The 22430-nt window shown below is 44.3% G+C and overlaps 1 protein-coding gene across 1 annotated transcript in view; it reads right to left on the bottom strand.

Annotated features, from left to right (window-relative positions):
• LOC134360080 (hemicentin-1-like) overlaps positions 1-22430 on the bottom strand; it is a 425813-nt gene that overhangs the window by 107564 nt on the left and 295819 nt on the right. The window contains exons 63-68 of the mRNA XM_063074161.1: positions 18945-19094; positions 17069-17228; positions 10380-10504; positions 8106-8289; positions 6348-6445; positions 3707-3982 (exon numbers count right to left, since the gene is read on the bottom strand). Of these exons, the coding sequence (XP_062930231.1) occupies positions 3707-3982; positions 6348-6445; positions 8106-8289; positions 10380-10504; positions 17069-17228; positions 18945-19094 (993 nt within the window). The remainder of the gene's footprint in view (positions 1-3706; positions 3983-6347; positions 6446-8105; positions 8290-10379; positions 10505-17068; positions 17229-18944; positions 19095-22430) is intronic.

Genomic DNA, 22430 nt, shown 5'->3' with positions numbered 1-22430 from the left:
TCATTCTTACCCTCGGCTATTAGGCTCTATAATGAGTCAACCTATCGCCGGGGAAGTGATGACCCCTCCTGTTAAACTGTTTTCAACCTCCCTCTATGAGAGCCCTGTTCAAGCTCTGTTTACCACACCCTGCTATCGCGGATATCCTGTGCCATACTACCATCGCTTCTTATCTGGGTACTATGAATATGCACACATTACTGTATAATATTACGGTAATTCTTGCACTACCACCTTATCAGCGTGAACTTGTAAATCCTGTAATCTTTGACTTGTAAATCTTGTACATCTTATCTATCAGTTAACTTATTTTTTATTCTTTCTTACTTCTCATATTTGTATACCTGTGCACTTGTAATGCTACAGTGACTTCCTAAAGTAATTTCCTTTTGGGATCAATAAAGTACCTATCCATCTATCTTTATCCACAGCACGTGTTGTTTCCTCAAAAAAGACTCCAATAAACTGGTTGAACATGATTTCTCCTCCACAAAAACACTATTGTCCTGGCTGATTACTTTGGCTTTTCAAAGAGCCGTGTCACATTGTCTTCCAACATGGGTGATATTTTCCCCACGACAGATGTTAAGCTACCTGTCCTGTGGTTTCCTTCTTTCTGTCACTGTCTCCTTTTGAATCAGGGAATTACTTTTGCAACTTTCAAATCAAATAAGATCCCATTGGAGATGAGGGAATTTTTCAAAATGAATACCAGTGTATCAACTATTCCATTGAGACTCAAGGATGAAGCCCTTCAGGCTCCAATGTGCTTGGGACTATTCTCAGCTACTGTTTGCAACCATTCTTGAACTCCCTCCTTCCTGTTTTGGTCCAATATAAAGAGAGGAGTACAGCTTCAGAATCATCTAGAGGGCGACGCAGTAGTGTAAACGATGCATAGTTAATTCAGAAACAAAGGTTCTGAACTTAAAGAAGGGTAACTTTGAAGGTATGAGACATGAATTAGCTAAGATAGACTGGCAAATGACACTTAAAGGATTGACGGTGGATATGCAATGGCGAGCATTTAAAGATCGCATGGATGAACTACAAAAATTGTTCATCCCAGTTTGGCAAAAGAATAAATCAAAGAGGGTAGTGCACCTGTGGCTGACAAGGGAAATTAGGGATAGTATCAATTCCAAAGAAGAAGCATACAAATTAGCCAGAAAAAGTGGCTCACCTGAGGACTGGGAGAAATTCAGAGTCCAGCAGAGGAGGACAAAGGGCTTAACTAGGAAGGGGAAAAAAGATTATGAGAGAAAACTGGCAGGGAACATAAAAACTGACTGTAAAAGCTTTTATAGATATGTGAAAAGAAAAAGATTGGTTAAGACAAATGTAGGTCCCCTACAGACAGAAACAGGTGAATTGGTTATGGGGAGCAAGGACATGGCAGACCAATTGAATAACTACTTTGAGCTTCACTAAGGAGGACATAAATAATCTTCCGGAAATAGTAGGGGACAGAGGGTCCAGTGAGATGGAGGAACTGAGGGAAATACATGTTAGTAGGGAAGTGGTGTTAGGTAAATTGAAGGGATTAAAGGCAGATAAATCCCCAGGACCAGATGGTCTGCATCCCAGAGTGCTTAAGGAAGTAGCCCAAGAAATAGTGGATGCATTAGTGATAATTTTTCAAAACACTTTAGATTCTGGACTAGTTCCTGAGGATTGGAGGGTGGCTAATGTAACCCCACTTTTTAAAAAAGGAGGGAGAGAGAAACCGGGGAATTATAGACCGGTTAGCCTAACGTCGGTGGTGGGGAAAATGCTAGAGTCAGTTATCAAAGATGTGATAACAGCACATTTGGAAAGCGGGGAAATGATCGGACAAAGTCAGCATGGATTTGTGAAAGGAAAATCATGTCTGACGAATCTCATGGAATTTTTTAAGGATGTAACTAGTAGGGTGGATAGGGGAGAACCAGTGGATGTGGTATATTTGGATTTTCAAAAGGCTTTTGACAAGGTCCTACACAGGAAATTAGTGTGCAAACTTAAAGCACACGGTATTGGGGGTACGGTATTGATGTGGATAGAGAATTGGTTGGCAGACAGGAAGCAAAGAGTGGGAATAAACGGGACCTTTTCAGAATGGCAGGCAGTGACTAGTAGGGTACCGCACGGCTCAGTGCTGGGACCCCAGTTGTTTACAATATATATTAATGACTTAGACGAGGGAATTAAATGCAGCATCTCCGAGTTTGCGGATGACAAGAAGCTGGGCGGCAGTGTTAGCTGTGAGGAAGATGCTAAGAGGATGCAGGGTGACTTGGATAGGTTAGGTGAGTGGGCAAATTCATGGCAGATGCAATTTAATGTGGATAAATGTGAGGTTATCCACTTTGGTGGCAAAAACTGGAAAACAGATTATTTTCTGAATGGTGGCCGATTAGGAAAAGGGGAGGTGCAACGAGACCTGGGTTCATTATACACCAGTTATTGAAAGTGGGCATGCGGGTACAGCAGGCAGTGAGAAAGGCGAATGGTATGCTGGCATTCATAGCAAGAGGATTCGAATACAGGAGCAGGGAGGTACTACTGCAGTTGTATAAGGCCTTGGTGAGACCACACCTGGAGTACTGTGTGCAGTTTTGGTCCCCTAATCTGAGGAAAGACATCCTTACCATAGAGGGAGTACAAAGAAGGTTCAGCAGATTGTTTCTTGGGATGGCAGGACTTTCATATGATGAAGACTGGATCAACTAGGCTTATACTCGTTGGAATTTAGAAGATTGAGGGGGGACCTTATTGAAATGTATAAAATCCTAAAGGGATTGGACAGGCTAGATGCAGGAAGATTGTTCCCGATGTTGGGGAAGTCCAGAACAAGGGGTCACAGTTTGAGGATAAAGGGGAAGCCTTTTAGGACCGAGATGAGGAAAAACTTCTTCACACAGAGAGTGGTGAATCTGTGGAATTCTCTGCCACAGGAAACAGTTGAGGCCAGTTCATTGGCTATATTTAAGAGGGAGTTAGATATGGCCCTCGTGGCTAAAGGGGTCAGGGGGTATGGAGGGAAGACTGGTACAGGGTTCTGAGTTGGATGATCAGCCATGATCATACTGAATGGTGGTGCAGGCTCAAAGGGCTGAATGGCCTACTCCTGCACCTATTTTTCTATGTAAAGGGCAGCGCTGTAGTGTAGCGATTAGTGTAATACATTGCAGCACCAGCGACCCAAGCTCAATTCCTATTGCAGTCTGTAAGGAGTTTGAATATTCTCCTTGTGACCACGTTTGTCTCCTCTGGGTGTTCCGGTTGCTTTCCCACATTCCAAAGGCGTATGGATTGGGGTGAGTAAGTTGTGGGCAGGTTATATTGGCGTCAGAAATGTGGTGTCACTTGCCACCCCAGCACAGCCTTGGACTGTGTTCAGAAATACAAGAGACAATTCTGAACAACACACACAAAGTGCTGGTGGAACTCAGCAGGTCAGGCAGCGGCTATGGGGAGGAATAAACTGAGAACGTTTCAGCCAAGCCTGAAGCATTGACTGTTTATTCCTCTCCATAGATGTTGCCTGACCTGCCCAGTTCCTCCAGCTTTTTGCCTGTATTGCTCGGACTGTGTTGGTTGTTGATGCAAAGATGACACGGTTCACTGTATGTTTTGATGTGCGTGTGACAAATGAAGCCTTTATGTCTGCTCTTCCCCTTTGAAACTGCACCCATTCACAAATCCAGGTATGCACGTCACTCACCCATGACCACCAAGTTGAAGAGTTTGGTAGCCTCGCCTGCCTCATTCACAACAATGCAGGAATACCAGCCAGAGTCACTCAGACTGACGGAGGGCAGCTCAAACCTCATCTGGTGACTCTCAGTAACCAGGTCATTCAGCGCCAGCAGTTCACCATCCTTCAGCCACGAGAAGCTTGGGGGTGGGATCCCACTGGCTTCGCAGGTGAGACTAACAGACGTCCCACGGATGGCCAGTACTTCTTCCACATCACCGGAATTTTCAACTCTTGGAGGAACTTCGTTGGGAGGGAGGGGGTTGTTGGGAAAAGGAAGAGAAAACAGTGTCACTTAAATCCGTAATAAAGCTCAAAGTTCAAAGTAATTTTATTATCAAAGTGCATACTGTATATGTCACCCTATACAACCTCGAGATTCTTTATCTTGTGGGCAGACTCAATAAATCCAACAAGCAAAATAGAATCAACGAAAGAACGCACCAGCAGGGCGAACCGCCAGCGTGCTAAAGCCAACAAACTGTGCAAGTGCAAAAAGGAAGAAAAAATCATAAAAAAGAAGCAACAAATATTGAGAGCTGGTGGTAGACCTGAGGAGAGCTAAGGCACCGGCGACCCCTGTTTCTATCCAGGGGTTCAGTGTGGACATGGTGGAGGATTACAATTACCTGGGGATATGAATTGACAATAAACTGGACTGGTCAAAGAACACTGAGGCTGTCTACAAGAAGGGTCAGAGCCATCTCTATTTCCTGAGGAGACTGAGGTCCTTTAACATCTGTTGGACGATGCTGAGGATGTTCTACGAGTCTGTGGTGGCCAGTGCTATCATGTTTGCTGTTGTGTGCTGGGGCAGCAGGCTGAGGTTAGCAGACAACAACAGAATCAACAAACTCATTTGGAAGGCCAGTGATGTTGTGGGGATGGAACTGGACTCTCTGACGGCGGTGTCTGAAAAGAGGATGCTGTCGAAGTCGCATGCCGTCTTGGACAATGTCTCCCATCCACTACATAATGTACTAGTTGGGCACAGGAGTACATTCAGCCAGAGACTCATTCCACCGAGATGCAACACAGAGCGTCATAGGAAGTCATTCCTGCCTGTGGCCATCAAACTTTACAACTCCTCCCTTGGAGGGTCAGACACCCTGAGCCAATAGGCTGGTCCTGGACTTATTTCCATCTGGCATAATTTACATACTATTATTTAATTATTTATGTTTTTATATTGCTATATTTATACTCTATTGGTTGGTGCAACTGTAACGAAACCCAATTTCCCTCAGGTACAATAAAGTATGTCTATCTATCTATCTAGAACACGAGATGAAGTGTCCTTGAAAGTGAGTCCCTAGGTTGTGGGTACAGAACATCACAGGTAAAACCCTCCCTAACACTTGCATGACCCGCTGCCACAAGAAGGCAGCATCCATCACCAAGGACTGCCACCATCCAGGTCATGCCCTGCTCTCACTACTACCTTTGAACAGGAGGTACGAAAGCCTTAGGTTCCACACACCAGGTTCTGTAACAGTTGCTACCCTACGGCCGTCAGGCTCCTGAATTGGCATGGGTAACTTCACTCACCCCATCTCTGAGCTTTTTTACAACCTCTACAGATTCACTTTCAAGGAGGAGGAGAAGATGGCGGCGTGACGTAGCTTGCGCGGCCACTCCGGTGAATGATATCTGTAATCTGTCAAGTAGGGTGCCGTGCACAATTCTGATTTGATGGAGACAGACGTGAGAGAACCGAGGAACATCTGGAGAAACTTCTGAGATGCCTTTCTCGCTGCCGCTGTTAGTGTGTGATCCTGAATCTCCGGAAGGGAAGGCTCCGAATCCTCGGCTTTGCTTGTTGCTCGGAGGCCGGGATGGGGTAGAAGCGCTCGGCAGAGATGGTGTTTGGTGCTTGGTGTCGAAGGGCTGGTCAGAGGCTCGAAGTTTTCGGATGGACTCAGATTCGGCTGTGGTCAGGTGCTTCCAATGCATCAACAGTTGTTGGTGCCTGGAGGTTTATGGCAGAGAGAGTTTCTCCCTCCTGCTGCCTGCTATCGGGGACTATCGGGAGTCGATCAGAACCTTGAGATTTTTTTTTACCGTTCCCATGGTCTGCTCTTTATCAAATTATGGTATTGCTTTGCACTGCTGTAACTATATGTTATAATTATGTGGTCTTGTCAGTGTTAGTCTTTGGTTTGTCTTGTTTTTTTTGTGATATCACTCCAGAGGAACATTCTATCATTTCTTAATGCATGCATGCATTTCTAAATGACAATAAACGAGGACTGAGTGTCCTCATCATCTAATCTAATCTAATCTTTACAACTCATGTTCTCAGTATTTGTTTTATTTGCACAGTTTGTCATCTTTTGCACATAGGTTGTTTGTCAGTCTTTGTTTATGTACACTTTTTTGTAAATTCTATTGCATTTCTTTATTTTCCTGTGAATGCCTGCAAGAATGTGGATCTCAAGGTTGCCTATGGTAACGTATACATACTTTGATAATAAATCTTACTTTGACCTTGAACTGGCAGAAATAAAAAGGGGAGAGTCAAACACACTGAAGTATAAGAATGTCAGTAAATAAATTATGGGAGTGAGGTGGCCTTCACACCTTTTTTCAAAGGCAAAGACTTATGTACCTTGAACACGCAGGTGATAATGATGCTCCGTTACACCTGCCTGGCTCACAGCGACACACGTGTAGCTTCCTGTGTCAGAAACCTGTACCTTGGCAATCCTAAACAGAAGAGAAACAAGAAACAGTGTCCGACACCAGAGTAGATTACTACTGATGTAGAAGATCTGGAACAATAATAGAAACTGCAGGAAATAACGTCTTTCTATTGGAAGTTCATCCACCTCAGAGATGAAAACAATTGGCACTGTGCACTGATAAGAAACTCGCTGCAGATTTACTTGCAAAACAACACAGCAGTTCACCCTGTTTAACCTGAGACTGTCAGAGTGAGCACTGGCAACGACTGACCCAGGTGCAGAGGGACGACAGACTTCCATGTAGAGATGGAACATGAGTTTATACATGGGAACTCCAACAGAACATCTGTGGCATGACCGAGCAACGCCGTGAGACGGATCATTCTTAACACAAGGACCCTGCGATCAGTGCTAATTGGGAGTCCACTTTAAGTAATTATAGAACGTGGAAAACCCGTGCCAGTCCAAGTAAACTTGACAAGGTTAAACAGAAAGCATAAGGGACCTTAACGACTTCAGTTAAGACATTTAATAAATGGAGGTGCTCAAGGAACATCGGAGCCCAACTCTCCGCAGATCATCATAGAAGCCCGCAGGGCTCATGACAAAGCCTTTCACAGATGCTGCCTGACCTGCTGTACATTTCTTGCATTTTCTACCCTAATTTAACAGTATCTTATACTTCAAATGTAGGATAAAGTTCCTGCCCATTTCTTTTGCTGGCATTTTTCAGAGCCTGCTTTCCATTGTGGCACTAAACAGCAACTCCTTTGCTTCCATCTTCAGAAACTGCTCCATTTCCATCTTTAATATCTCTATTTTTCCCATTCACTGTTTTTTTGAAGACCCTGACCTGGAGTTACATGCTGACTTTGGTTCTTTGCGGGAATGGGACCCGCTCTCGGGGTTTCACGACTGGCCATTATCTGACATGCCAAGGGCACTGCCTAAGAGCTCAGCTCGCCTTTGGAGGCCTGGGACCTCGGGGCTCTGGAGACGGGCGGATCGAAGGTCGGTGTCCCAACAGACCGGTGTGTCGTGGGACTCGGAAGATCTCTGGCTATGTGCCCAGAGACCTGAGATCTTTGGGCACAGAGCTCGGAAAAAGTGATGCAACGGACTTTTAACATTGTAAACTAGCTAGTTGTTTGTTATGTCTCCCCTCTCGCTGTGAAACGGAGATACCTCTTTCTCCCTTATTAGGGAGAGAGAGAGAGCCTGTGGTATGTCGAATACCAGGTGAACGAGTAGTCTTTGGAGTACTGCAAGTCTGTGTCTTTGCTTTGCTGCACACTTGAGTGCTCAGTGGCGGGTGCCGATGCTTTTTTTCTGCTGGTGGGGGGGAGGGGGGATTGTTGCTTACTGCTGCTTACGCGCGGGAGGGAGGGGAGCTGGGGGGGGTACTTTGGGGTTCTAACATTTAACTGTCATTCATTCTTTGGGGCACTCCTCTGTTTTCGTGAATGGTTGCGAAGAAAATGCATTTCAGGACGTATATTGTATATATTTCTCTGACATTAAATGTACCTATGAAACCATTATCATGAATGAACAGAAAAGACTTTGTGGGAGCTGATGCTTCTCTGGCCATGAGAGGACGGTGAGTAAAATGGTAGATAGAAAAGCACAGGGATGAACATTGGGGAGCCTGGGTTTTCCAGCCACGTCACCGGCGCTTTTACCTCAGGATCTGGCCAGCTGACTGCAGCCTCATGTGGGACGAGATTGGCAGGGGCAGGCCATCCTTCAACCAGCTGAGCTGTGGGGGTGGGACGCCGGCGGCGCGGCATTCCAGCGTAACGGCTGCGTTCGGCGCCGCTGTGAGGACCTCGGGAAGGCCAGAGATTCCGCTGATGTTTGGAGGCACTGCAGGGGGGAGAAGGAAGCAAATGCACTCTCAGACTCAGGGAGGAACACCACGGAACCCACAAAAGCAACCGTTGTCGTTTAGTCTGCACTTCAGAGTCTCAGTTGGACGCATGGTTCCCAGCACAGGTGCACGATCACACCAGCAGGGAGGAAGTGCAGGTCTGAATTAAACTTCAGGAAATGTATCCCTTCCTGCTGGTCTCCAGACTTCCTGTTTTCAATTGATGCTATCGTAAAGAGAGAAGGCTGTGTGAAGGAAAAGTGAGTTGCTTTAACCGTGTGAGGGCAGGTGGGCTGGGACCGGGGGACGGGACTTTGGGACCTCACCGGCTGGTGGCTGCTCCTCTCCAGTTTCTGAAATAAAGTTCCGTCAGTTGCCTGAAGAAATCTCTACTGACCGGGAAGCAAGTCTTCCCCGTGGACTGGCCGTGCCATCTGGGTTCCATTCAACCATCGGACAGAATTCCCTCTGCACCAGCATACTGATTCTGGCTACTATTTAAAAACTTGATAACCCTAACGGTAGAAAAATGGAGGGCTATTTGGAAGGGTCAGGTTGAACTGATCTTAAGAGTAGTTTAAAAGGTCGGAACACCTCGGTGGGCTGAAGGGCCTGAATTGTGCTGTAATATTCCGTGTTCCTAAGCCCCATTCCCTCATCAAAAAGAAAAGTAAACTCGATGGTAAAAGAAAAGGAAGGAATCACAAGCTTGGGAAATACCAAAGGCCTTCACTGCCAATAAAGTACTTGGGATATATTCATTGTTTTAATAAATAAATTCAGCTTTTCGATAGTAACCAATTGAATGCAAGAAGCCTTCTGTGGTCCGGAGATGAGCACGAAGGGATACACTTCCCCAAGTTTTAATTCAAACATGCACGCCCACAAGCATTCAAGTTCTGATCTATTTATTGACCAAGAGTAAAGGCTGATTTATACTTGTGCGTCAAGCTTGCGCCGTAGCCTACGCAAGTGGGCAACGCCGTTGTAAGCATTTATACTTGTGCGTCGGTGTGTCTGCGTCGCTCTGCAATTCGCGCACATCACGCACGCGCACACACCTGCCCATGCAAGGCTTTATGGCCATGGTAGTCTTCCTCGGGGTAAACAAGTTTAAAGCGAGCGTCTTTTTTCGTAAAAGCGAAAAGTGTCCTCCATAATTTCGGAGGTCTGTAAAGCTTTATGGAAAGCATTGCAGCCAGAGTTCCTTCCCTGCCCTTCAGTCACCCAATAGGAAGCTATTGCAGCGTAGGAGGAAATGTGATGCTTCCAAGCGGACCAATCACAGTTGTTGCGGTCTGTGTTGCTGCGATGCGTAGTTACATTTTGGGAGAGGTGCGCGTCAGGCTACAGTGTAGGGATCCACGTAGGCACTGCATACGGTTCGCGGCTACGCCGTACCTACGGTGTAGATTTGACGCAGAAGTATAAATCAGCCCTACCAGACACACAAAATGCTGGAGGAAGTCAGCAGACCAGGCAGTATCTATGGAAAGGAATAAAGCATCGACGTTTCAAGCCAAGACCCACCTTAAGGAGCGTCTCAGCCCGAAGTGTTGACTGTTTACTCCTTTCCATAGATGCTGTCTGAGCTGCTGAGTCCCACCAGCATTTCGTGTGTGTTGCTCTGGATTTCCAGCATCTGCAGAATCTCTTGTGTTTTACTCTTTGTTGACATATCTTTTGGACAGTATGAGCCCTTCTGAAAGGCTGGCTGGATAGACAGTAGTTCACTGTATGGGTGGAGAGAAGGATCACTTCCTGGTGCCAATATCCTGTACAATCGGTTTCTAAGCCTGCAGTGTTTACATTTCGGTTTCCCTGGTGATGTGGGGGCTGATTCCAGGTTTAGAAACCTTCAGTTACACTGATACTACATGAATAATGCAAATGGTGTGGATAAATTATCGATGTAAGTGATTAATCTGAAATGAAAAACCTGCCCCTGAAGTAAGGAGAATGGAATGCTGGCAAAGCCCAATGACTTAGCAATGGCTCCTTTCTACTTCTACAAGTAGAAAGGAGCCATTGGGAGAACAGGTTGAGATACCAATTTTCAGGCATTTGAGTGTGACTTTTCGCTTACCAAGCACCTTGAGTATGAACAATTTTGTCTCCTCGCCGGCAGGGTTCTGAGCCACACAAGTGTATCTTCCTGCATCTGAGGCTGAAACGCCCTTTATTGCTAAGGAGCTTCCATCCGAAGTCGACCTGCAGGGAACAAGAACCCGGATACCAGATAACATCGGAGAACCACAGTGAACTCTCAGGTCAGCCGGAAAGGTCATTGGCTGCAGTCTCCCAGCACTACAGACCTTGTTTGAGTCCAGGACAAAGAGGGGTGGGCGGTGGGAGAGTCATTGCAGACACTCCCCACCCAGCGAACTTCTGGAAAGTGTTACAGGGCTTTGAAACAAAAACTTCACGTCAGCTTAAAGGTTGCATCTCCCAGGCAGTCATTCTGATCAACCATTCTACACCCACTTCTATCTATTACCTGAGTCAGTGCACTGCACTGTAAACACTTGACACCACATTTTATAATGCAGCACACATTGTAAGTACATGATATTTATCTATTTATGCACATTTTATTCCATTTCTATACTTTACCCTCTACCTTTATTTTTATATAATTCTTTATTCTTTGTAATTGTAGAATGCTGTTTTTTGGTACATGTGCCAACACACCACAGCAAATCCGAAGTTCAAAGTTCATTTATTATCACAGTATGTATACCATATACAACCTCGAGATTCACCTTCTTGCAGGCAGCCACAAAACAAGGAAACACAAAAGAGTCAACTGAAAAAAGATTCACACAACACCCAGTGTGTGAAAAAAAGAACAAATCGTGCAAACAATCAAAAAAGTATACAAATAACACACAGAACATTAGATTAGATTATTAGATTATGAGGACACGCAGTCCTCTTTTATTGTCGTTATAGTAATGCATGCATTAAGAAATGATACAATATTCCTCCGGTGTGATATCACAAAAACACAGGACAGACCAAGACTGAAAAACTAACAAAACCACATAATTATAACATATAGTTACAACAGTGCAACAATACCTTAACTTGATGAAGAACAGGCCATGGCACAGTAAAAAAGGTTCAAAGTTTCTCGAAAGTCCAACATCTCACGCAGACGGGAGAAGGAAGAAAACTCTCCCTGCCATGCCCGACCACAGTCCAACTCTGGGTCGTACAAAAACTTCGAGCTCTGATCAGCCCTCCAACACCGAGTACTGAGCACCATCTGTATCTGAACGCTTCGACCTCAGCTTTGGTTGCCAGCAGCAGGCAAAGTCAGGGATTTTGGGCCTTCCCTCCGGAGATTCTCAATCGCACAGTAACAACAGCAGCGAACCAGGCATTTCAGAAATTTCTCCAGATGTTCCTCTGCTTCTCATGTCTGTCTTCATCAAATCAGAATTGTCCACGGCCCCTATTTAACAGATACGATATCATTTCACCAGAGAGCTGCGCCTGCTGCATCACGCTGCCATCTTCTCCTCCCGGCTCATGGAAAGAACCATGGTTCTCTGGCGAGAGTATCTTGGAGCAGTTCATCCTTCACCCTCGGGCTTGATGCCTTGATCTTTTCATCTGGTTTGGTGCTTAAATCGGCTAAACATCAGTTTGCTTTCCACTCTCAGGCCTGGGCCTGGGCCCCGGTGCTTCAATCTGGCCCGCAGTTTCCATCTGACTCCAAGTCCCCTCCATCAATGGCCGCCGCGGCTGTACCTGCATTCTCGAGAGTCCAGTTTACTGAATCCTTCAGGATACTGCAGAAATGCCAGCTTGTACAAATGGTTCGAAAGCACAACTCCCAAAGGAAAATTACAGTCTGTGGATTGGTGTGATCGCAGTCCAGAAAATGTATAATTAATAGAATAGTTAGTAGTTTTGTTTGCTGCCCGCAAAATGTCACTGTATCTCACCAGCACCATCTTGCACATTCTTTAGAATCTCTCTTTAGGATATTTCAGTAGGAGTTTGAGAGGTATGGTATATCACCTAAAACATTCACAAATTTCTACAGATGTACTGTGGAGAGCATTCTAACTGGCTTCATCACTGTCTGGTATGGGGGAAGCTATTGAACAGCTATTGAAGAGGATCGAAATAAGCCGCAGAGAGTTGTAAACTGAGCTCTGTCATGGGCAGTAGGGGACATCTTCAAGGACCGATGCCTCAGAAAGGTGGTGTCCATCATTAAGGACCCCCATCACCCAGGTCATGCCTTGTTCTCATTCTATCACCAGGAAAGAGGTACAGAAGCCTGAAGGCACACACTCAACAATGCAGGAACAATTTCTTCCCCTCTGCCATCTGATTTCTTAATAGATATTGAATTGAATTGAATTGAAGTGAATAGATATTGAATTGAAGTGAATAGATATTGAATTGAATTGAATTGAATGATCTTTATTGTCATTATAGGTGCAATGAAACTCTGTTTGGCTTCCTCTCAGGCAATTAAATAAAGCGGTAGATAAAAACAAGACAGTAATAGAAAAACAGTATTAAATAGATAAGTAGCAGAAAATAAGTTGCAACAACACCAGAATATCACAGTAATGCACAAAGTGCCGTTAGTGCAAGTATTTGAGTCCTTGTGTGGGCATGTGTGTGCTCACAGTTTCAATCACTTGACTGTGGGAGTGGTGTGATGGAGGCCACAGCTCTGGGATAGAAGCTGTTCCTCAGTCTATTTGTTCTGGCTTTTAGTGTCCTGAACCTTTTGCTGGACGGCAGCAGGTCAAACAGGGAGTGGTCGGGGTGTGTGGTGTCTTTAGTTATGCTGATTGTTTTCCTCCTGGGTCTGCTGGAATAGATGGTGTCCAGTCCTGGGAGCTCCATCCTGACAATTCGCTGGGCCGCCCTCACCACGCGATGCAGGTCTTGTCACTCAGCAGCTGTGCAGCTGGCATACTACACTGTGGCGCTGTTGGTCAGGATGGTTTCCATTGTGTTCAAACCATGAACATTACCTCACTACTTTTCCTTTGCACTACTTATTTATCTATTATATATATATACTTACTGTAATTCATAGTTCTTTTCTGTTATCAGGTATTGCATTGCACTGTTACTGCAAAATTAACAAATTTCACAACACATGCCAATGATATTAAACCTGATTCTGATTCTGAAGCATCTAAACAATTATGATGAATGAAGCTGATTTTTGATCGTTTACATTTTGCACTCAGTTTCCCGAAAGGCAGAATGAAGCAGAGTCATGTCGAAATTATCCGTCCAGCTACTTCTGAATAGTTCAATCCTAAGATCCTATTAGAAATGGAAACTGAAATAGTAGATGCATTAGTTATAATCTTCCTAAAGTCCTTCGATTCTGGGGAAATGCTAGAGTTCTGTAAAATTGTCAATGGGACACCCCCATTCAAAAAGGATGAAGGCAAAAAACTGGGAACTATTGGCCAATTAGACTGACCAGTTATTGTTCTCAGATACGAAGCACAGCTACTGGGGGTTAGTCTCACATTCTTAGTGTCACAGAGAGAGAGGAGCCCCCAGACTATCTGGGCCAGTGTTTAAAATGTCTAAACAGTGGATTGTACCTTGCAATTGGACCCAGGCTCCGCCATGGCAAATCTCTCTGGGCCTAGATTTAGCTGCTGGAGAAACTGTTCTCGACCTCTCCAAATCGGCTTGGCACCCAGAGCAATCCAACCTTACCCAACTCACGACATCCTGACTTTCCAGATTATCTGGGCTGGTGTTTAATTGTCCAAACAGCGGATCGTGCCTCGTATTAGGACTAGGACCCACTGCAGTGAATTGTTCCGGGCCTAGAACACACTGCCTAGCGATTCCCTTTCGGGCCTAGGTTTTGCTGCTGAAGAAGCCATTCTCAACCTTTCCAAATTGGCTCAGCACTTGGGTTAGTTGGACGGGCATCAGAACTCCTCTGCCTCGGCTTCTCCTCTCCAAATCGTACACTCCAACCAGCACGGCTCCAACTCCAAGTCCGTTGATTTTGCACATCTCTTGAGTTAGCTTTGTCTTCGCTCGCCTCTTCATTGTGTTACGTACCCCGTAACTGGGTTGCCAAACCAGCAGAAATGGATCACTCAGTTGGAGTCTGGAGTACTAGAACTAAGAAAGTTTTATTAAAGAAACAAGCAACACAGTAATCGAAAGGATAATAAATGCAACAATTCAACAATGATAACCACACATGTGCACAGAATTAAGATAACAGCATCAATCAAGCTCTACCGTTGTCTAGGGGTAAATGACCAATTTCAAAATGACTCAAAGTTCAGTTCGCAGTAATCGTTGCCATGGCGATGGACAAGGTGGGGGAAGAGAGACAGAGAGAACAACTCATCATTCAGCACAGCTTCACTCACAGACCAGCGAGATTGCTCACGAGCAACTTTTGGGCGGGTCCTTGGTGATGTCACCTGAGGTCACCGACTGTGACCCCTCCTCCAGATGCGGTCGATCCTCTGCAGGGAACCCGGCACCCAGGCAAGGGCGGACACACACCGGGTTCCCGCTGATCGTACCTTTCCACCCTGTGCGTTGTCCAGTACTTCTCACCACTCGTGAGAGGCGCACCGCTTCCAGGGTCTCGTTACCTCGGGTGGCGTGTGTGTCTGTCTTAGCGAACCTGTCCCTTTTTATCCCCCTGCTGGGGTATCGCCTGTCCATCACTTCAAACAGTTCAGGGTTCAAAGGGGGGAGCTGCTCCAGACAGCTCTCCCTCCCACATCCCTTCATTACACATCTCCAGACGCTGCTCCATTGTTCCTTATCTCTCCTTCCCCTGAGGGCAGGTGGCAGACCAACTGCTGATGCCACTGATGCTAGCCCAGGCCAGCAAACATCTTAATTTTATGTGTATTCTCGTAACAATTGTTTGCAGTGATAATTTGCCACAATTTACTTCAAAAAAAGTAGTGCTTTTAATTGAATTTCTTTGCTTACAAACTACTAGTAAGCTGTTGCACACCTTTGGTAGCAGCATCTTAAACCGGAGGCTTTTGATAGAGATATCAAAAACTCTGACTTTATGATTAAAGTAAAATATTCGTTGGATTTCCCTAATTATTATGAACTTTTATTGGTTAAAAAGCAAACCATGGAACTCAAGTCATTTGGGTTCTGCCTTGCCTCTGTCCAAAATTTCATGTCTACAGGATGTGGTCATCCTCCGTCCCAAACTCTTGAAGTCTTCTCATCTGCACGTGAAGAATGTGGGCCATTCAGCACTTGTCTTGCTCACCCAGTTACATTTCAATAAAACTGTATATAATTGTGTTGTCATTGGTACCAAATTCTGCACGTCCTTCTAACTTCAGCCCAAGTATTACTTAGTATTTTCTTTGTGTTTGCTGTCTGCTTCACCTATAAAACTATAGAACTTTATCTACTACCTGATATTGTGCATTGAATATTTCAATAATATTTGAGTAATCTTGCATATATATTGATTTAGCATTCTTGTTCATTTAAATAATTAATTCGAACTAAATCTAAGTAAATTTTATTATCAGAGTACATTTATAGCACCATATACAACCCTGAGATTTATTTTACTGTGAGTGTACTCAGCAAATCTATAGAATAGTGATTATTACAGGATCAATGAAAGAACAAGCAAAGTGCAAAAGACCATAAGACCATAAGACAAAGGAGCAGAAGTCAGCCATTCGGCCCATCGAGTCTGCTCCGCCATTTTATCATGAGCTGATCCATTCTCCCATTTAGTCTCACTCCCCGACCTTCTCACCATAACCTTTGATGCCCTGGCTACTCAGATACCTATCAATCTCTGCCTTAAATACACCCAATGACTTGGCCTCCACTGTTGCCCCTTGCAACAAATTCCATAGATTCACCACCCACTGACTAAAAAAATTTCTTCACATTTCTGTTCTGAATGGGCGCCCTTCAATCCTTAAGTCATGCCCTCTCGTACTAGACTCCCCCATCATGGGAAACAACTTTGCCACATCCACTCTGTCCATGCCTTTTAACATTCAAAATGTTTCTATGAGGTCTCCCCTCATTCTTCTAAATTCCAAGGAATACAGTCCAAGAGCCCACAAACGTTTCTCATATGTTAACCCTCTCATTCCCGGAATCATTCTAGTGAATCTTCTCTGTACCCTGTCCAACGTCAGCACATCCTTTCTTAAATAAGGAGACCAAAACTGCCCACAGTACTCCAAGTGAGGTTTCACCAGTGCCTTATAGAGCCTCAACATCACATCCCTGCTCCTATACTCTATTCCTCTAGAAATGAGTGCCAACATTGCATTCGCCTTCTTCACTACCGACTCAACCCGGAGGTTAAGACAACAAACTATACAAATGAAAATATAAATAAGTAGCAATAAATAACAAGAGCAGGAAATAACAAGATAGGGTCCTTAAAGTGAGATCATTGGTTGTGGGAACATCTCAATGGATGGGTTAATGTGTATGTTAAATGCATATGTCATCACGCTAAGCGTGCTTCTTCCTTAAATTAAACTTGAAGCTAGACTTGCACTTCAAACTCCCATGTATTCTTTGAAATAGTTCAGTGTTTTAAAGTTACAAAACATCATGGCTGACATCCTGTCCACTTCTAATGTGCACGTTTATAGCTGTCTTCACATTAGATTGTGGAATTATCTATGTGAAAGAAACCAATTCCTTTCTTCAATTAACATTGAAGAGAACCAAGGCAAATCATTGTAATAGCAGGTTTCATCCTGAGAATGAGAGAAAATTCACACTCACTTAATGTGTATTTTTCCCACTGCTTCCAACGATTGGCCATCTTTCAGCCATTTTAGAATAGGTTTTGGTTTTCCTGAAGCCACACATTCTAAATTCACGTCTTCGTTCACCACGGCATTGTACTCACTGGGCACTTCTGAGCTGAGGATACTTGGTGACACTGGTCATGAAGAAAACAAACATAAATGATGGGAAATATTACCTCATGGCTCTTCAACTCAATGCTGGAATAATAAAGGCCAACACTCCTTACAACTCTTAACCACCAATCAACTTGTGCAGCAACTTTGAGGGATCCATGGATGTGGACATCAAGGTCCTTCAAGATGTTCTGAAATCTTCTAGACAAAACGTTAACCTATCTTTCTTGTCTGCTGACACAGACAAGAAGGATAGGTTAACATTTCCAGCCCTGGCATTAACCTTAAAAGTTAATGTTCTTTCTCTCCGAAGATGCTCCCCAACCTGCTGAGTAGTTCCAACACCTTCTGTTTTCGTTACAGGTCTGCACAATCCACAGTTTATACTGGTCTTTGATTTTTTAAAAAATTTAAACATTCATTTTCTGTTGCCTCTTTGTCTCCATGTTCAAGATCAATCTCTTTCAGGGCAGACTGGTAAAGCATATTAGTAGGTATTTTATCTGTTTCATCCCATGGCCTGGGTGCCTTTGGGATTTGTAGTTCATCAATTTCTACAATTGGATCCCTCATTTTAAAATGCCAATTGCCTAAGGGATGGGTATAGTGACAGTCAATATCCAAATCTGCTGCTGAAACCAACGCCATTGGTTAGATTGGCTTGTAATTCCTGAATCATTAGAAAGAGGGTCAAAATCCACATCAGGATTTGTCCCCAGCCACCATGATGCCCTCCAACATGATTTGTTCTGCAATGCATAGCTCCTTGAAGACTTTATACTGCCCCAACCATTATTGCCTCCTAATCCTCATTCTTTCCTTCTCTTTTGAAGCATTACCTTGCAAAAGAGCTTCACTATTTGTAGCAACACACATAAAAGTTGCTGGTGAATGCAGCAGGCCAGGCAGCATCTCTAGGAAGAGGTGCAGTCAACGTTTCAGGCCGAGATCCTTCCTAGAGATGGTGCCTGGCCTGCTGCGTTCACCAGCAACTTTTATGTGTGTTGCTTGAATTTCCAGCATCTGCAGAATTCCTGTTGTTTGCGTTTAAATTCACTATTTGTAGCTTCTTTTTCCAATGGATGTCAACAAGCTATTTTATTGTGGTCGACACTGCAACGAGCTCAATCCCACCTTGCTGACTGACTGTGCAGCTGTACCATGAGGTTGCATTTTCATGTCCACAGCAGAGACTTCATCACAAAATCCAGGCATGCTGTGCAGTCCAATAGCAAGGGAAGGCACAACTCCAATTCACAGAAGGCAGTGGTGTTCTTCCTTCTATCTGAGCATTATTACTAGAACTATAGAACAGCCCAGCACAGTTCAATCCCTTTAGTACACGATATCGTGACAACCTTTTAACCTACTCCAAAATCAATTTAATGCCACAGCATAAAAAGCCTACAGTACCTCTGACATCCCCTCTATCCTCCAATCACATTACATTAAAATTATATCCTCTCATATATCAATGATTCAATTATTAGTTATCAAATATAAATTATCAATGTTTATCTGGTCTTTGACCCATTGCTGCTTGACGGAACTTGCTGTGCCAACTTCCTTCTATACTTCAATGATACTTAAATGGTTGTCAAGCAGCTTGGGGCATCCTGAGGTTATGAAAGGTGCTAGGTCATCCATTACTATCATGGCAACCAGTCAGCTCAACACGGCTGAGTGATTAATCTGGTAATGGTTCTCTTTGGTGTGTATCAGTGTCGTTATCTTACCTTGAACAACCACTGTATAATGTCTGCGCACTTCTCCCTCAGAATTCCTTGCCAAGCAGGTGTAATTTCCACCATGGTACGGGTGTAACTGGATGGTCTGCAGTCTGCTGCCACCAGACAGTACGTGCCAGTCCAGTTTGCTGTGGCTCTCTGTTAAAACGTGTACAAAACTGTAAAGGAAGGAACTGAGAACCTCACAGAGTCAACAGGACTAATATAATGACTCTTACTCCAACAGAACCAAGAGACAGAGGGCCACTCAACCTGCAATGCATGTATGCTCGCTGTGGGAGTTCCAAGTAGTTTCACCAAGCCTGGCACATTCTTTCCATTGTGTATCTCTTTCTTACTATACTTTTGAATCAGACATTTTAAACCTGCAGTTAGCACTATAGACCTGGGTCCATGAACCTCAAACCCACCTCTCCATAAAATATTAGCAAACCCTTTACAACCAGCTCTTTGGTTAAAAAGAAACAAATCTGCTGCCTAGGCCAAGCCCAGAGACAAGGCACTGCCTTTCAGTGACTATGGTTGGTTTTACATGCATCCTTCATACACACTTTGTGTTTATTACACACACACTTAAAACTTTTCATAATGAGTAGGACCAAATCACTCATTTCACTTCATCCATAGAGGAGGCCAATAATGTCACTCTGTTGCAGGCCGGCATCTCTGAACGCACAAAACATTGAACTCAGTAGTGGATGGGCTACAGCAGGAGAAGATCACAAACATACAATGCACTTAACGGCCACTTTATTAGGAATAGGAGGTCCCTAATAAAGTAGGTACTGAGTGTATATCAATACCACATCACACTTGACAAATAGTGTAATGTACATAATTGCCTAGAAGAAGCAATCAATCTACTCTGAGCTGGTGATTTTTAATCCACACCTATTCCATCTCAACTGATCAGCAATATTTTCCAAGACTTTCTTTTTACCTATCAATCCTGTTTCCTCTTCAGTGCAGCCGGGCCATTTATCAGCAGGTCCAGGTCATGTATCACAGCCATTTCCTGCAGTTGCACGTTTCACGTTCTCACCAATCACAAACAAGAGATTCTAACCAATCCCGCTTCGCTGAGCACCTACGCTCTGTCTGCCAGAAAAAGCTGGATCTCGCAGTGGCCACCCATTTTAATTTCACTTCCCATTCCGACATGCCCACCCATGGCCTCCTCCACTGTTGTGCTGAGGCCACACTTAGGTTGGAAGAACGACACCTTATATTCCATTTGGGAGGCCTCCAACCTGATGGCATGAACATCGATTTCTCAAACTTCTGGTAATGCCCCCCCCCCACCATTTCCCATCCCCTTTTCCCTCTTTCACCTCATTTCCTTGGCTGCCCATCACCTCCCTCCGGTGCCCCTCCCCCCTTTTCTTTTTTCCATGGCCTTCTGTCTCTTTCACTAATCAAATTCCCAGCTCTTTACTTCATCTCTCCCTCTCCAGGTTTCACCTATCACCTTGTGTTTATCTCTGCCCTCCTCCCACCTTTTAAATCTTCTCCTCAGCTTTTGAGGCCACACCTGGAGTACTGTGTGCAATTCTAGTCTCCATACTTGAGGAAGGATATACTGGTTTTGGAGACAGTGCAGAGGAAGTTCACCAGGTTGATTCCAGGGATGAAGGGGTTAACCTACGAGGAGAGATTGAGTGCCTGGGACTATACTCTCTGGAGTTCAGAAGAATGAGAGGGGATCTTATAGAAACATACAAAATTTTGAAGGGATAGATAAGATAGAAGTAGTAAAGTTGTTTCCATTGGTAGGTGAGACTAGAACTAGGGGACATCGCCTCAAGACTCAGGGAAGAAGATTTAGGACGGAGATGAGGAGAAACTGTTTTTCCCAGAGAATGGTGAATCCATGGAATTCTCTGCCCGGGGGAGGCTTCCTCACTAAATATACTTAAGAAACAGTTTGATAGGTTTTTACATAGTAAGGGAATTAAGGGTTATGGGGAAAAGGCAGGTAGATGGAGCTGAGTTTACGGACAGATCAGCCATGATCTTATTGAATGGCAGACTCGATGAGCTGGATGGCCTACTCCTGCTCCTATTTCTTATGTTCTTATGTTCTTACGTCCTGCCGAAGGGTTTCAGCCCGAAACGTCGACTGTACTTTTTTCCATAGATGCTGCCTGAACTGCTGAGTTCCTCCATTGTTATCGCCCTGTCAGCAGTCTGCACTTTCAGAACGTTGTGGCTTCTGGCCCCATTCCATAGATTGAAGCACAAAGACCCAGGCCAACCCTCTGATGCAGTAGTGAGGTGGTACTACACTGAAAGTAGTTTTGCCTTTGGTTGAAATATCAAATCCACCTGCTTTCTCAACGTAACAGAGGACCATCGCATAATTTTCTTACATCAAAAGTACAAGACATGGTAACATACAGTACAGTGCAAAAGTCTCAGGCAAATATATATATAGAGCTGGGGTGTCCAAGACTTTTATATAGCGATGTATTTGTATTTGTCAAGGTGGGGTGGAAAGTGTTTGTAATTCTGGCAGGAGCAAAGAGTATTGGGAATAGCGAGGGTAGCGTGCTGTGGAAGGGGTGTGGGACAGGTGGCAGAGGAGGAGTGCCAGGGCAGGGGGTGGCATGGGTGCAGACGTACCCAACCCTGAGACACCAGGCAAGGTCATTTGATTCCAAACAATTGGCTTATTGATCATTACAGAATGTCACTCTGGTGCTTCCAGCTCCCTCGTCTCTCCCTACTCCCTTCCCACTCTCCGTCCACAATAGAGACCCATATCAGAATCAGGTTTACCATCATTGACACATGTCAGGAAATTTGTTTTTATTTTGCTGCTACAGTACAGGGCAATACATAAAGTTACTACAGGACTGTACAAAAGTCTTGGGCACCCTAGCTATATATATGTGTCCAAGACATTTGACAGAACTACTACAGCGTCAGTGACCCAGATTCAATTTTGCCACTGTCTTTAAGGAATTTGTCTGTTCTCCCCGTGACCACGCAGGTTTCCTCCGGGTGCTCTGGTTTCCTCCCACAGTCCAAAGGGTTAGTAGGCTAACTGGTAATTGGGCAGTGTGGGCTCATTCGGCTGAAAGGACTGGTTACCGTACTGCATCTCTAAATAAATACAAGCAAGGGTCCTATTCCATGTTTCAGACGATATTGTTAACTCAGTATTTCTGAAAAAACAGTGCTCTGATCATCATCTCAGTGCTGCTTATGGAAGTTGCCTTGCTCAGATTGATTACCTTCAATGGTTCAATGGTTCAATGGTTCCATTAATGTCAGAAAATGTATACAACCTGAAATTCTTACTCTTCACAGACACCCTTGTTTCCTATATTTTAAACTTCATCAAGCTTCAAATTTCACCGGCTACAGAGAGCTTTCTTGAAAGAATATTAAAAATTTAAGCTTTGTAGTTTAATTTATCGAAACTACTTTTTTAAGCCTTCTTCCAGTGATCCAATTTTTTTACTTTGGAAA

The sequence above is a fragment of the Mobula hypostoma genome, chromosome 21 (assembly GCF_963921235.1).
Source record: "Mobula hypostoma chromosome 21, sMobHyp1.1, whole genome shotgun sequence".
Classification (NCBI taxonomy): Eukaryota; Metazoa; Chordata; class Chondrichthyes; order Myliobatiformes; family Myliobatidae; genus Mobula; species Mobula hypostoma.
This window is presented reverse-complemented; position numbering and strand designations above follow the sequence as displayed.